Source organism: Carlito syrichta, unplaced genomic scaffold, assembly GCF_000164805.1.
Source record: "Carlito syrichta isolate Samal-C Ts95f unplaced genomic scaffold, Tarsius_syrichta-2.0.1 Scaffold309091, whole genome shotgun sequence".
Taxonomy (NCBI): domain Eukaryota; kingdom Metazoa; phylum Chordata; class Mammalia; order Primates; family Tarsiidae; genus Carlito; species Carlito syrichta.
This window is the reverse complement of record NW_007253187.1, coordinates 449,618-465,489: the sequence shown is the minus strand read 5'-3', so window position 1 is coordinate 465,489 and position 15,872 is coordinate 449,618. Positions and strand designations below refer to the sequence as shown.

Here is a 15,872-nt window from a genome sequence, read left to right as displayed (position 1 = left end):
GCGGCCACTGCACTCCAGTCTGGGCGACAGAGTGAGACTCCAACTCAAAAAAAAAAAAAGAGTGGGGGCCAAAAATTAGGGAGTTGGCAGACATTGAGCAAATCCGCTTAAGGCCTACTGTTATAGAGGTTGTGGTTTGGCCTCCAAGCTGGTTGCAGATATATTTTGATACATGAACTGGCCATTGTCCCCTTTACATATTCAATCCCCAAGGATATTAGGCATTTTGCATCTACCTGTTATTCTTGGAAAGGATTTTGCCCCACTCCTCAGCAATTTGTCATATTGTTGTTTTTGTTTTGAGAGAGGGTCTTGCTATGTTGCCCAGGTTGGCCTCGAACTCCTGGGCTCAAGTGATCCTCCTGCCTCAGTCTCCCGAGTAGCTGGCACTACAGGCACACATCATCACACCTGGCACTTTTGCATATTTTAATAACTGTATTTCAGTAACAGTGGTTTCCTTTTCAGTCATATTTATTTTATTTAGTGCACTTAAAAACATCCTAAGATGTTGGAAGATTTAATCAAGCTGCCAAGGGATTCCTGGTACTAAAAAAATGTGTAAGAACTCGTAAATCAGAAATTTCCCGCTGGATGTGGTGGCTCACACCTGTAATCCTAGCACTTTAGGAGGCAGCGGCAAGAGGATTGCCTGAGCTCAGGGGTTTGAGACCAGCCTGGGCAACTTGGCAAGACCTCATCTCTACAATAAATCATAAAATTAGCTAGGTGTGGTGGCATGTGCCTGTAATTCCAGTTTCTTGGAAGACTGAGGTGGAAGGATCGCCTGAGCCCAGCAGGTCGAGACTGCATTGACCTTGAGTGTGCCACTGTACTCCAGCCTGGGCGGTAGAGTAAGATCCTACTCAAAAACAAGGAAGAAAGAAGCTTCCCCAAGTACATACAAATACTTGCGCACACATTTTTTTTAATCTCATAGGAAAATAGTGTAAACTTTTATTAAAACACCAACCTGACCATGCTACTCTCTGCTTAAAACTTCTCAAGGGCCTTCTCCTTTCACTCCTGGCTTCTAGACAAAGTCCTAGATTCCTCTCAAGACAGACAAGGCTCTCCCTCAGTGTATACCCCTCCAAGAATGCATCTTGATCTTTCATGCCTCAGTCTGTGCCAAACTCCTACTCGTCTCTCAATACCCACTCAGTGTCCACTGTCTGGAAGCTTTCCACAGCCAAGACCGAAGGAGGCTCAGGAAAGGGGCCCCTTCTCTGTGCTCCCTTCTCCTGCTCTCCTTTACAGTGTTGCTTGGCAGGCTGCCACCGACTGCCTCACCTTGTTCCTGAGGCCCCAGGGTTCTCCCTACCATCAGCATGCCCACTTGCCAGGGGCATAGGAGCAGTGGGAGTGGCCTGCTGTGTGCGGGCACATCCCCACCCTTGGGTTAACCATCAATTACCAGGAGGAATAAGCTGTGACACCTCTGAGACTATGGGCACATTTGCTGCTGCCCAGAAGTCACAGGTAGTGCTGTGCTACTAAAGGGCAGAGGTCATAATGCCTGAGTGTCCCATGCCTGCCACACACCCAGGGTCCAGAGTCTGCCTGCACTCCCTGGTACCTTCCTTTCCACGTATCCATCCTGGTTCCCCAGCAGCCCGAGTGCACATTTCCTTCCCAGCACCAGCCCTGCCATCTGCTCACAGGTACAAAGCTTTCAAACTGTCACGTGTGTTAACCCTCTTCAACCTTACAGCAACCCAGCTAGGTGGGAGTTTCCCTTATTCCTATTAGGAGATGGAAGAGATAAATGTGCAGAAAAGAGATAAATGTGTGTACAGTTGGAAATGCTTAATGTTTCTTACCCAAAAAGCTGAGAGAGGTCAAGTAACTTGCCTAAGGACAGATAGCAATAAAGCCAGGCCTCAGCACTCAGGTTTTCTGATTCCTGAATGTGTGTTTTCCCACCACACAAGAAACAAGTTGCCAGCCTTAGGGTTTAGAAGTCTTTCTGAAGGTTTATCTCAGACTCCCTGAGGGTCATAGCAGGGCCTGACTCAGATCTGTATCTGTAGGGCCTATGTTCATTCACTCATTCATTCCGAGTGTCAGCTGTGTTGTATAGATGCAGAAACAGACTGGAACCTTGCTTCCTGAAGAGTACAGTATGACAACAAAGATTGCCACTCATAATGTAGTTTATAAAGAAATGTTGGCTGGGCTCAGTGGTTCAGCCTGTAATCCCAGCACTTTGGGAGGCCGAGGTGAGTGGAATGCCTGAGCCCACGGGTTCGAGACCCACCTGGGCAAGTTGGCGAGACCTTGTCTCTACAATAAATCAAAAACTAGCTGGGCGTGGTAGCACCACCTGTAATTCCGGCTACTTGGAAGGCTGAGGTGGAAGGATCGCCGGAGCACAGCAGGTCGAGGCTGCAGTGGCTGTGGTGGTCGGGAGCGTGCCACTGCACTCCAGTCTGGGCGACAGAGTGAGACTCCAATTCAAAAAAAAAAAAGAAAGAAAGAAATGTTTAATTAAACAGACTGTGATGAGTGTGCTGCAGAAGAGGTACAGGGGCTTAGAGTGTGAACTGTGAGGACTGTGCCCCAGCCTGGAAGCCAGGGAGGCTTCCCTGAAAAAGGAAAATTTGAGTTGAGATCTCAAGAGTGAGTAGGCATCAACGAGGCAAAGAAGGGAGAGAAGAGAGGTCCAGAGAAAGGAAATTATGTGCAAAGGCCCTGTGGCCAGAAGAAGGGTGGAGTATTTGAGAAAGCTGAAGCAGGCGATGTGGCTGAAACAGAGAGAGCAAGAAGGACGGTTAAGATGTAAGGCACAGGCCAGACCTGAATCTAGGTTCCAGAAAGCAGTAGGAAGCCACTGAAGGGATCTGAGCTGCCGTGTGTGTTGGAAGGTGCAAATTACACAGATTTGCGCCCTGAGATCACACTGGCTGCAGCAAGGAGAAGGGGTTCCAGGGGCAAGCGAGGAAGCTGGGAGATATGTAAGGAGGCTTTTGCGGGAGTCCGGGTGACAGATGCTGGGGCATGGACCAGGTTAGTGACCCAGAGTTAGAAAAAAGCAAATGGGAGCACTTGAAGGGCAGAACCAGCAGGACTGGGACCCTGGTCCAGAGAAGGTTTTTGTGGAGTAAGAGGCTGATGGACAGGCAGAAGGCCCAATGGATTTCCAATGGCAGGGACTGCCTGGGGGTAGAGAAGAGTGGAGAGCTGAACAGGGTGTCTTCCTTGGCGGGGGGGTAGTAAAGGAGGATTTACAGACCAGGCCAGCACCCACGGCCTGTATCCCAGCACTTTGGGAGGCGGAGTCAAGAGGATTGCCTGCGTCCAGGGGTTTGAGACCAGCCTGGGCAACATGGCAGGACCTCGTCTCTTCAATAATTTTTTTTTAAAAATAGCCAGATGTGGTGGCTTACACCTGTAGTTCCAGCTACTTGGAAGGCTAAGGTGGAAGGATCGCCTGAGCCCAGCAGGTTGAGGCTGCAGTGGCCGTGAGCGTGCCACTACACTTCAACCTGGGCAACAGAGTGAGACTCCAACTCAAAAAGAAAAGAAAAGAGAGTGACGGGCTTGAGACACAGAGGAGAAAGAGGCTCAGCCCTGGCATCCACCAACACAGAGAGGGGAGTACGAGCTACAGTTAAAGAACAGAGCTAGGGAGCAACCACCCTGCTGGCCTAGGGAAGGCAGGAGTCATGACAGAGGCAGGAAGAAGAGCCTTGGCCACCAGGAGATCTCTCTCCCCTGCTGGATTCTGAGCTCTGGGAAGGGGCCCGCAGACAGCGGTATAGGCTCTACCTTGCACAATTCCACGTGTGGATGGCGTGCCTGGACTTGGGCAGCACAGCAGCCCTGGAGAGCTGCCAGTGGCCAGTGTGTAAACCGGTTGGGTCCCATGCCATAGACTGCCAGCTGAGCTTGGCCAGCCCAGGTTCCACAGAGCTGGCTGCAAGGCAGAGAGTGGGTACTAGGGGCAGAGAATGGGTCCACTAGAGTGACCTGGAAGGGTAGATCTGTCCCCGAGTCCCCCTTTCTAGAGCTGGGGATATTGACCTTGTAATCAGATGTATTGTGTGCCCTAGGAGAAAAGATTCCCAGTGCTTTACCCTTGGGGAGTGCCCAAGGGGCTGGCAGCTGGCCCAGGGGGACCGAGAGGCCCCCAGCCTCAAACCCAGGCCAAGTAGGCAATGCTAGGCCTCCCTGAGTCTCAGTTCCGGTCTTCTCAGAATATTGCTTTGAAACACATACAATAAAATGCACAGAATTACAAAAGAAACCAATTATTTTGAAATACAGTTATCAAAATATGAAAAAGTAAATTACAATTCAGAAATATATGTGCTTCCTTACCAGCGCATTAAGTAAGATCTAGTGGTGTTATAATAACCACCATAATTTCAAAATAATGATGGCTGTAAACAGTCTGCTGAGATATATTCTGAGATAGCTGCAGTAACTGATCTGGGCAGATATCCACTATCTGATAGCCACAATCAACTCTGTCACAAAGTTACCAATAATACCATTGCCTCTGTATTGAGGTGCTATGTTACCTCTGTTCATAACCTTAATTAGATGTAGTGAATAGATGAAATAGTTTCCCACACAACTTTATATATACTTTTTTTTTTGAGTTGGGGTCTCACTCTGTTGCTTAGTCTGGAGTACAGTGGCACGATCATGGCTCACCACAGTGTCAACCTCCTGGCTCAGGCGAAACTTTTGCTTCAGTCTCCCGAGTAGCTGGGGCTGCAGACACATGCCATCATGCCTAATTTTTTTGATTTTTTTTTTTTTTTTTTGGTAGAAGTAAGATCTCACTATGTTGCCGAAGCTGGTCTTGAACTCCTGGGTTCAAGTGATCCTCCCTCCTTGGCCTCCCAAAGTGCTAGGATTACAGGCATAAGCCTCTGTGCCCAGCCCCATCCAACTTCATAGATCCTTGGAATTCCATGCCCCAGTTAAGAAGCCCATGATCCAGGAAGAACAAATCAGCAAGTTATGCTACAGCTTGACAGGCTGCCCGGAGGTGGGATGGGGACACAGGGCCAAAGCCTGAGGTTAGAGAGGGCCTCTGGATGGAACTTTGAGACAGGTTTCAGGTTTTGATCCTTGGAGAGGGACCCAGCATAATTGTGAAGGGAAGGAAGGCATATCTTAAACATACTGGAGCCCACAGAGGCAGGTTTGACTATTAACAACTCCCTTTGGGATGTAGAAATGGAGTCTCAAAAGTGAAACAACTTGACAGAGTCAGGTGACAGGAAGCAACAGGCCCTGGGGAGGATAGATCTGAATTTCTTCCCCTACCCCCAAGGGTCACAAGGAACCTGAGGCTGAGTACACCCTCAAATGCAAAGGATTGAGCTCAGGGTGGTAGGTGAGAGCTGGGGCCCAAGAACCGGATGGCCTGACTTCTCTGCTTACTATTTGTGTGACTTCGAGACATTTACGAAATTTATTTGCACCTTTCCTTTTTCGTCTGTGAAAGGAAGACAATAGTCATTACCCTACAGAGCAACTAAATGCAATTTTCAAAAGCATTTGAAGCACGTAGGATACAATACCTGGCACAGAGCAGTCCTCGGGATATTTCTGCTGAGCTTCCTTCTTGAATCAACAGAGTGGTCATCTGCCCCAGCCCCCCTCTCTGTTTCTGGCCAAGGAGTTCTAGCTGGACAGGGTGGGGGGCACCAGCGTTCAGAGGGCTGACCTGCCCTTAGGCCGATAGTAGGGTAACTGGCCATTCAATCTTTACAGGTAAGGAAACACCAGCATCAGCAGAATCCTACTGGGAGAAGAAAGCGGGGTGGGTCTCTGGCCAAGGATCAAGGTGGACCCAGTCCTGGAGCTGATGAGTTTATGTCCAGGGTGAGGAGAAGTGAAGATTTAGTGGAAGATTGAAGACAGATTTGGTGGAGGGCTGTGTACAGCTGTGTAGGCTGTGCACTGCAAAACTCCAGGGGCACCATTTACATAGACTACAAGGAGAATGTTCTCAGGTAGCGCATGGAGTTACTCAATCCAGATGCCTTACCTAAGTTCCATCCTGGTGCTACCACTCCCTAGTTCTGTGACCTTGAGCAAGTCACATAGCCTCTGAGCTCAACTATAACATGGGACCACCACACCCAACTTAATGGCTATTATGTTTTCAATTAACCACAAAAATGACAGCACTAAGCATCTAAGAATTGCTCAATACGCAGCTGCTTCCTCTTTCCCTAGGCCACCCCCCCACTCCTACCCCAGCAGACCCCTCTTAAACTTGAGGGTACTGAGGGTGTGAGGTACTAAGGGTGAGCCCAGCCCATATCAGGTGGAGAGGACACGCAGGGCAGGGCAACTGGGACAGGTAAGGCAGAAGGGGGCCCCAGTCCCACTGTCCAATTAACCCCAGCATGGGGCCCCTTCCTTTGGCAAACAGAGTGGGCAGATGCCCGGCTCCCAGAGAGCCTTGGATGCAGGTGTCTTCTCCCCTGGAGGCCTCCTAGCTAATGATTTCCCCAGCCCTGGGAGAGGCTCTGTCAAAAAGGGTGGGCCCCCATTCCTTTCCTGGGTCCCCTCCCAAGCCTGAGGTCAGGCTTTTCTAGACTTGGGGGCTTCATGAGAGAAAGAGGACTTCTGGTACCCAAAGACTCATGAGACGATGATGCAGCATTGCCCCCGATTTCCCACACGACACGGGGATGGGAACACGTTCATAGTCTATACTCATAGGTGTGAATGGAGACTCTGGAGTTGTGTAATGCAGTGACCAGGCCAGGATTGCTAGGAAGGAGACCCTTTACCATTCCCCCAAACTTTCCAGTGATTCATTCATTCAGACAAGATTTGCTCTGAGGCCTGCTGGGTCTTGAGCCCCAAGGACCCAGATGCCACAAAACTGATTCTGTCCTTGTGGAGCTCACCTTCTGACAGAGGGAACAAACACTAAATAATCATACAAATAAGGCACAATCCTAGCTCACTGCAGCCTCGAACTCCTGGACTCAAGCAATCCTCCTGAGCAGCTGGGATTGCAGACATGAGCCACTGCACCTGGCTCAAATAATCATATTCTTACAGGCTGTGATAAGAGCCACAGCAAGCCAGGGCTCCAGGCAGGGGGGCCACATTGCCCAGGTGCCACTCCTTTCTCTGGCAGCCCCTATCTCGTCTCAGGATCCTCACCTGGGCCCCCTCCTCCTTCACCCCCCTAGGGCTGGATGGGGACTGATTGTCAACTCCAGACTCCTGGGGGGTAGCTGGTTTATAATGCCCAGGGTGCCCAAGGTCAAAGACAAGGTGGAAAGTGCCTTCCTTTGTTTTTCATTTCCATTTTGAAATGGGACCTTGGGCTTGGGAATTTATGACTGTGGATGTCAATGCTCTCCCCAGGCTGTTCCAAATGGTCTGGTTTGCCTGGGGTGCAGGAGGTGGCATGACTGGAGGACACAGACCTGCCCTTCTGACAGTTGTGCCACTCTTCTCCCGCCTGCAGGAGGCCTACTGCGCCTTTGCCATCATCCTCATGGCGCTCTTCTGGTGCACCGAGGCTCTGCCCCTGGCTGTCACCGCCCTCTTCCCCATCATCCTGTTCCCCATGATGGGCATCATGGATGCCTCTGAGGTGAGCCCCCATCCTAGGAGAAAGGACTCCCAGGGATGGGACGGGGGGGTCTTTCCTAGGATCCTGTGATCGAGAAGCCTCATCACAGACAAGGCCACGGGAAAGGGGCTCCTTCCTCTGCCCTGAGAGAGCACAGAGGAGTCAGTTGAAGACAAGGGGAGGGCATTCTAGAAATACCAAGGGTGTGGCCGGTGTTGAGAGTTCATTCACAGTGGGAGTGATTTGCCAGCCTTAGGTCAGGGAGGTGAAAGGCCTAGTGACCCCAGAAAAAAAGGTCCCTGAAAGCTCGCTAAAGGGCTCACAAACTTCTCGTTCAGTGGCGCTTGAACTTGAACAAGTATCAGTCACCTGGAGAGCTGGTTAAAACAGGAATGGCTGGGCCCTGCCTCAGATTTCTGAATCAGTAGATCTTGGGTGGGGCCAAAGCATTTCGTTTCTAACAGGTCCAGGTGATGGTAATGATGCTGGCCCAGGGCCACACTTTGAGAACTGCTGCTGTAGTTCCTAGAAGCAGCACTAAGTCGCCTAACTCCCAATCGATGCCTTGAAACATAGATAGCATCAGGGCAGCTTATCTCCCAATCATTCCCAAGGGGGCAAAACGTGAGTTTGGCAAGAAGAGAGGAGCCTGGTTAAAATCAAATGACAGATAATCCAAAAATCACTTCCATGGGTTCCGAGAGCCCAGGGGGATGCCAGTTCATGAGAATGTCCATGACGACTGCTCCCCATCCACCCAGGGGCACCATGGGAGACCCCTGGGTCTCCTGTCTCTCAGCGTGTCCCTTCCTGCCAGGTCTGCATCGAGTACTTTAGGGACACCAACATCCTGTTCATCGGGGGGCTGCTGGTGGCCATCGCAGTGGAGCACTGGAACCTGCACAAGCGCATTGCCCTCCGTGTGCTCCTCATCATCGGGGTGCGGCCCGCCCTGTAAGTTCCTACACACCAGGACAGGAGAACCTGGCACAGGGTGGCCCTCTGGGCGTCCTGTCCCCGAAGAGATGCTGGAACAGCCGTGTGTCCATCTGCCCATCCCTAGGCTGATCCTGGGCTTCATGCTGGTCACGGCTTTCCTGTCCATGTGGATCAGCAACACGGCCACCACGGCTATGATGGTGCCCATCGCGCACGCTGTCCTGGAGCAACTGCACAGCAGTCGTGCCAGCAAGGATGTCGAGGAAGGCAGTAGCAACCCCACCTTTGAGCTCCAGGAACCAAGTCCCCAGAAGGAGGAGACCAAGCTTGGTGAGAAAGATGAGGCCAGGCCCTGCCCCGACCCTCTGGTTCTTGGGGAGGACCTTGAAGGCAGTTTGTTTCGAGGCGTAGTCATCTTGTAACTTTTGGGGAGAGAAAAGGAGGCAAGAGTATTGTGACCAACTTGTTCCAGTTGGCCAGAGACTTTCCTGGTTTGCAAATGCGAAGTCCCATGGGAAGACCAAGATGCTTGGTCACCCCAGCAAGAAGATAGCTGGAGTCTAGGTGGGCAGTCAGGACTCTGGGCTCCATTCTTCCTGTGTGGTTTGGACAATCCTCTCCCCTTCTCTGTGTCTCAGCTTCTCTATCTCAAGAGAGGTTGGACCAGATGGTGTTTGAGGGTACTCCCAGCCTGAGACTCTGGGGAACGATGGTCCCATTCAGACCTGGAGGCAGCCTCTGCCCTCCTCCTAGCCTAGGTCATGGTGGTTTCCAGACAAGGTGCCCTGGAGCCCAAGCCATGTTCCTTAGAGCTGGCACTGTGTCGCCCACCCCCATCTGAGATTTCCCTTGTACACAGATAATGGGCAGGCCCATCCTGTCCCACCCGGGAGGGACCATCAGAACCAGGAGCAACTCCGCTTCACCCAGGGTATGAGCCTGTGTGTGTGCTACTCAGCCAGCATCGGGGGCATCGCCACGCTGACTGGCACCACGCCCAACCTGGTGCTGCAAAGCCAGATCAACTCGTGAGTGACAAGGGGTGGGGCGAGCAGGGTGGGGGTCTGCACTCACTGGGAGGCAGGTGAGGTGGGGCAGCATCACACAGCAGCCCATGTCTCCTTTCAGGCTCTTCCCCCAAAATGCCAACGTGGTGAACTTTGCCTCCTGGTTCAGCTTTGCCTTCCCCACCATGGTTATCTTGCTGCTGCTGGCCTGGCTATGGCTGCAGGTCCTCTTCCTGGGCTTCAAGTAAGTGGCATAGAAGGTGAGAGAAGCCCGGGTCCCTGCCCTTAACCCTGGGAGCTTCCAGTTGGGTCCAGATGTGAAAAGTGATATGATCACCATCCCAATGAGAAGACTTCTCCCTCCCAAGGCCCCTCTGTGCACTTGGACTCCCATGTGAGGGAATTACTGGGTAGAGTGTATGACCCCATTCAGAAGATGAGCAAACTGAGGCTCATGGATGGAACACAACTAGATTTGTCAGTCCTGGGATTGAAAACCAGGTCTCCTGATGCTCAGGTCAGGCCCCCTCCCAAGATACTCCACTGTCCTTTGATAAGTACTTAAGGCGCCCATTGAGCATGGTCAGTAACAGGAGCATTCATAGTGTTCCTATGGTTTGCCTGGCCCTGTGCTAGGCACTGCACTGAGAATACTAGATGGTAATAGGCATAGTCCCTGACCTTATAACCCAGCTGATGAGTGGTATTATGGTGGGGGCCTGACAGTGGGAAGCCCAAATGCTGTGGGAGCACAGAGGATGGAATACCTAGTTCAGCCCAGGTTCATGGGGATTTCAGAAGACCCCTGGAGAAGATAATGCCTGAGCTGACTAGAAGTCAGCTGGGTAAAGAGTGGGGTAAAGGCATTCCAGGCAGCGGGAACAGCTTGCCTAAAGCACAGAGGCAAGAAAGGACATGTGTTTGGGGGGATCTCTAGTTCTGTAGGACTGAAACACAAAGAGCAAAAAGGAGTATTAGGACATGAAACCAAAGAAGTAGACAGGGAAAGATTATACAGGCTCTCCTGTGTCACAAAAAGAGTTTGGACCTTGTCCTTGAGGCCAAGAGTAATAGATGGGTTTCATTTCTACTTCCACCCCTGGGTTACTGGTAGTCACCGTTTGGAGCTCTGAGTTGACAATAATGGGAGACTCTGCCAAAACTCAGTTGGAATTGAGTCTGTGATTGACTAGTAATATCTGCCATGAGTACAGGATAAAAGTGGTGGTATGAGTGTTACTGTGGTATGAGATGTAATTTGCCCTCCCTGCCCAGACAGAGAGGATCCATTGAAAGTTTTTAAGCATTATCGCTGCACTTTGGAAAAATCACTTGGGCAAATGCAAGGAGGCTGGATTAAGATTGGGATCTGGTATAAGACAAGATGGAAGTCAAAGAAATCAGCACAGTGCCAGGCACCATGGCAGAGTCACAGACGTATGAAGCATGGTCTTTACCCTTAAGGAACTCACAGTCCAGCGAGGAAGTTGAGATTTACCCAAGTGGAAAGTTAAATGTCAACATAAGTTAAGTAAACAGCACAAGGAAGTGGGCTGCAGCCTCCTGTGCCTCTGAGGACAATGCAAGTGGGACTCAGGCTGGCAGGGATACCCAGAAGCAGGTAGAGGAGGAACAGGAGGATCTGCTGAAAGGCTGTTGGAGGCGAGCTGTGAGTCAGGGCTAGAAGGAGGCATGGGGTCCAAGCCGCTAGGTCCTCTCCACCCTGGGCAAGGTAGGGCTCAGCACCCTAGAAGAGGAAGAGGATTTAATGGGGCAGATGCAGCAGATCCCAGCCTGGGCGACAGAGTGAGACCCTGTCTTTAAAAATACAAAAAATAAAGAAGACTCTTGGGGGTTATGGCACAGTGGTATGATCATAGCTCACTGCAACCTCAAATTCCTGAACTCAAGCCATCCTCCCACCTCAGCATCCCAAATAGCTGAGATTATAGGCATGCACCACCACACCCGGCTAATTTCTTTACTTTTTATTTGGTAGAGATGGGATCTTGCTATGTTTCCCTGGCCTCAAACGATCCTCCTGTCTTGATCTCCCAAAGCACTGTGATTACAGTTGTGAGCCACTATGCCTGCGCCACCATCCCTCCCACCTCCCAGAGCCTTCTACTCTTTCAGAACCTGGGGTGGATGGAGGGCCTTAGAGTTATGACCCTGAGATGCCCTCTGTGGGTCTCAGTCTTCATATCATGGGTTCTCAGAGTCTCTGGCTCCCTGCCTGGTACTGGTCCCTCATGAGCTGCCTCTGATCCTCTACCTGCAGCATTCGGAAGAACTTTGGCTTTGGAGAACAGGCGAAGAGGCAACAGCGGGCAGCCTTCCAAGTCATCCAGACAGAGCACAAGCTGCTGGGCCCCATGACCTTCGCAGAAAAGGCTGTCACTTTCCTCTTTGTCACCCTGGTGCTGCTCTGGTTCACGCGGGAGCCAGGCTTTTTCCTTGGCTGGGGCAACCTGGCTTTTGCCAACGCTCGTGGGAATAGGTGAGAGTTGCGGGGGACAGGAGGAGGACACACCTGGGACTCATATGCTCCAGGAGGAGGGAAGGGGCTCCCAGTGCAGAACAGGAGGTAACACATGGGGGAGTCCCCAGGCATTTCTGTGGGAGAGGCTCCTCTCTACCACCCCTCTACCTGCAGCCCCAAGCAGCTCTGAGCCACTAAGCCTGCCCTCCCCACCCCACCCACAGCATGGTGTCTGATGGGACAGTGGCCATCTTCATCAGCACAATTATGTTCATCGTGCCCTCCAAGATCCCAGGGCTGACCCAGAACCCAGGTAAGCACCTGGACTGGGGCAGGGAAAGGTCTCCGGGCAAATCTTGTCTTCAGGCATGTAATGCACCTTTGATCACACTTGGCAGGAGTGGCAAAGCCCAGAGAGGCTGGTGTAACTTGCCAATTACACGGGGACAAAGTTGGGATGTTGCAAAACTGAGGGTCCCCTCCTGCATACACTAAGCTCGGATAGGGACGCACACAGGGAGCCCCCAAGTAGAGGGAAGAAAAGCCTGTTTGATCTTGGTGACCTGTCCTTCTCTGCTTGGGAGCAGAAAAACCAGGGAAGCTGAAGGCCCCTCCTGCCCTCCTCAGCTGGAAGACAGTGAACCAGAAGATGCCCTGGAATATCGTGTTCCTGCTGGGTGGTGGCTCTGCCCTGGCCAAAGGCAGTGAGGTGAGAGACCCCTAGCCTGTTTGAGACCCTGTGGCAGGGAGAGAGGGGGCCCTGCTTCTATCCCACAGAGGGGAATCCAATCCCCATTTAGGGGACCCCTGCTGGGCAGAGCCCTTGCAGCAGCTGCAAGACTTCCATTAGAGCGCCCTCTGAGGGAGGAGGAAGACACTAGCTCTGGACAGCCCCCCACCCCAGCCAAGTTCGGTTCTCAAAGCCAAAAAGGGGAGGCAGTCTCCTCTGGTGGGCAGGGCCTGTTCTCAGCTAGGAATTCCATCCCACCCCAGCCTGTGCTCACTCCCTGCTAGAATGCAATGGCTTGAGCGCCCAAATAGTTGGTGCTGGGTTGTCCCGGTCTGCCAGCCACAGCCACTAGGGGGCACCAGGATCACACCCAGCCAGGCTCTGGGGACCAGAACTTCCATCCAAAAGAGAGAAGTCCCTGCCTGACACAGTGCCCCTGGCCCCCCATGTGCTGACTGAGCTCACTCACTGCACAGACAGGAGGCAGCTGCCCAGGTTAGGGATTGGTTACGGGGACTCCTGGGTCTGTGGTATGTTCATTTATTGACCATGCTAAGCACTGTGCCAGGTACCAGCAGCACTGAATGAGATAAAAGTCCCAGCTCCCTGGGTTCACAGACTGGCATTACAGACGTGGGCAGGGCAAGACCTCAGAGCTCTTCTGACCCTGTGGACTGCTCCTGTCAGCCTCTTCCAGCCTCTATCAGGGTTCTCACCCTACTCTCCCTCCCTGCCTGGAGCAAGGTTGCCTGTGCCACAAGCCACAGCACTGAAGAGGGCAGGGAGAAGGTTAAAGCGGTCGAGGGACCTCCTGAGAGAGGTCAGGAAGGCAGGAATAATGAGGTCAAAGGTTTTTACTCCCACCAAGCCCCAGGTTCCCCAAGAAGGCCCTTTGACCTCCTTCTAATTTCTCATCTGGCCCCTCTCCCCACCTGCAACTGTTCTTCAAGAGGACAGGAACTGCCCTTGTCCTAGCTGGGTTCTAGCTTCCCTTCAGAGCTATCTTTGGCTCTGAAGACTAGGAGGTGTGGGCAGGAGCAGGACCCTGCTCGAGCCTCATGCAGGGACTCTGGAGCCCGGGAAACCCCGCCTCTCATCCACCGCTGTCCTCTGCCCACAGCAATCGGGCCTGTCAGAGTGGCTGGGGGACAAGCTGACCCCGCTGCAGCATGTGCCAGCTCCTGCCATTGCCTTCATCCTCTGCCTCCTGGTTGCCACCTTCACCGAGTGCACTAGCAACGTGGCCACCACCACACTCTTCCTGCCCATCCTGGCCTCCATGGTGAGCTGGCCTTGCAGAAACACCTCCTCTGAGCAGTCCTCCTGCCTCTTTGCACCTCCTCCTTTCCTGGAGAGGACCCCTGAGCTTCCACCCTTTTCCAGGCTCTTGAGCCACCTTGGGCTCCAAGGCACCCTGGCCCCTGACTCACCCCATCCCTGGTGACATCACTCCTTGAGTATCGTGACGGGGCTCCCTGGTGGCCTCACCCACCTCCCCAGCCCTGCCCCCATTCTGGTCATTCCTGAGGTGATGGGGTAAAATTGCTCCCCCAAGCGTCCCCAGCCCCTTCCTCCCCAGGTGCGTTCCTGCAGCCTTTGATGACACCCCCGGAGCCACTTTGAGATCCGTTTTATGGGCCCCTCCCCTCACCACACCCCACGAGGCAGGGCAGCACACTCATTCCCTCCAGAGAGGTCAAGGGGCCCTTCCCAGGTCACCCAGTGCCTTCCGGCAAAAGTGGTGGGTTCATGACCAGAGAGTGTGTTGGGGGCAGGGTATGTCCCCGGGAGAGGGGAATTGAGGCCTCCCCGCCCTGGAATGGGAACCAAGGTCACCTCTGCCCCTCTGTCTCCCACTCCAGGCTCAGGCCATCTGCCTCCACCCTCTCTATGTCATGCTCCCCTGCACTCTGTCTGCCTCCCTGGCCTTCATGCTGCCCGTGGCCACCCCGCCCAATGCCATCGTCTTCTCTTTCGGGGGCCTCAAAGTGTCTGACATGGTGAGTGGCGGGAAGGCCTGAATGCCCCAACCCTCCTTCCTGCTCGGTGGACTACAAAGTAGCTGAAAGGCGTGATTCTCAGACTTGAGAGTGGGTCCCATTGGAGGGAGGGTGCAGCAGGATGTGGTCCCTCCGTGGTAACATCTTCAGACCCTGCCAGCCCCGGACCATGTGAGAGGGAGGGAAGGGGGTGAGGAATATGGGGGAGACTTCCAGGTGCCAGGCACCCCCACTCAGGAAGATGAGCTCAGAGAGAATGGAGCCTAAGGTCCTGGACACTCACGAGCTTCCCTCTTCCCTGCTGGCACTGGGAGAAAGTCAAGAGGCACAGGCTTGGCCAGTGCTGTGGGTTAGACCCAGGGAGAGTCATGCCAGCAGGAGGACTCCCAAGCAACCCTGAGCCTCTGAAGGGTGGGTGCTGGCCCCGTTTATCGCCTGCCCCGTCCATCTGACTCTCCCCACTCCAGGCCCGGGCGGGATTTCTGCTCAACATCATCGGCGTGCTGATCATCACGCTGGCCATCAACAGCTGGAGCTTCCCCATCTTCAGCCTGCACACCTTCCCCTCCTGGGCACAGTCCAATACCACAGCCCACTGCCTGCCCAGCCCGGGCAACCCCACCACGCCTAGCCCCTAGACTGGGGCGCAGCCCAGTCAAGCGCAGGAAGACCCACCTCGTTTCTACTCCTCTGAGCCACAAGGGGACACCCCAATCTCCAAGTCCCGGATCAAATGCTGAGAGAAGGGCATGTGGATACTTCATCTCTTGTGTGTCTGGGAGGAGGTGTGTATGCTCAATCTCCTATGTGTCATAGGAAAATGTGTGTGTGTGCGTGTGTGTATGCATGTGTATGTATGTGTGTCTGTGGGGGTGGTGTGAGGATGTCTGGGGGGATGTGTGTGCACATGATCCAGGGTGTGTGTGCTTGGTGGTACACGTGTTCACCGACAATGCAACATGCCTTCTCTGGGTCTTTGTCTCCCCGGCTTAGTGACCAGACCCTTTTGCACTGTATTTATTAAAACTCAGGCTTGAGCTGGACTCGGTGGCTCAGCCTGTAATCTCGCGCCTTAGGAGGCTGAGGTGAGCGGATTGCCTGAGCCCACGGGTTCGAGACCCGTCTGGGCAATTGGCGAGACCTCATCTCT

At 53.0% G+C, this 15,872-nt stretch overlaps 1 protein-coding gene across 1 annotated transcript in view; it reads left to right on the top strand.

Moving 5' to 3' along the window:
- SLC13A2 (solute carrier family 13 member 2) overlaps positions 1 to 15,758 on the top strand; it is a 25,453-nt gene extending 9,695 nt beyond the window's left edge. Inside the window, exons 2-12 of the mRNA XM_008066711.1 lie at positions 7,457 to 7,585; positions 8,382 to 8,518; positions 8,628 to 8,833; positions 9,363 to 9,531; positions 9,632 to 9,754; positions 11,792 to 12,010; positions 12,217 to 12,305; positions 12,580 to 12,701; positions 13,843 to 14,004; positions 14,585 to 14,722; positions 15,190 to 15,758. Coding sequence (XP_008064902.1) covers positions 7,457 to 7,585; positions 8,382 to 8,518; positions 8,628 to 8,833; positions 9,363 to 9,531; positions 9,632 to 9,754; positions 11,792 to 12,010; positions 12,217 to 12,305; positions 12,580 to 12,701; positions 13,843 to 14,004; positions 14,585 to 14,722; positions 15,190 to 15,360 — 1,665 coding nt within the window. The 3' untranslated portion in view covers positions 15,361 to 15,758. The remainder of the gene's footprint in view (positions 1 to 7,456; positions 7,586 to 8,381; positions 8,519 to 8,627; positions 8,834 to 9,362; positions 9,532 to 9,631; positions 9,755 to 11,791; positions 12,011 to 12,216; positions 12,306 to 12,579; positions 12,702 to 13,842; positions 14,005 to 14,584; positions 14,723 to 15,189) is intronic.
- The last annotated feature ends 114 nt before the right edge of the window (positions 15,759 to 15,872 follow it).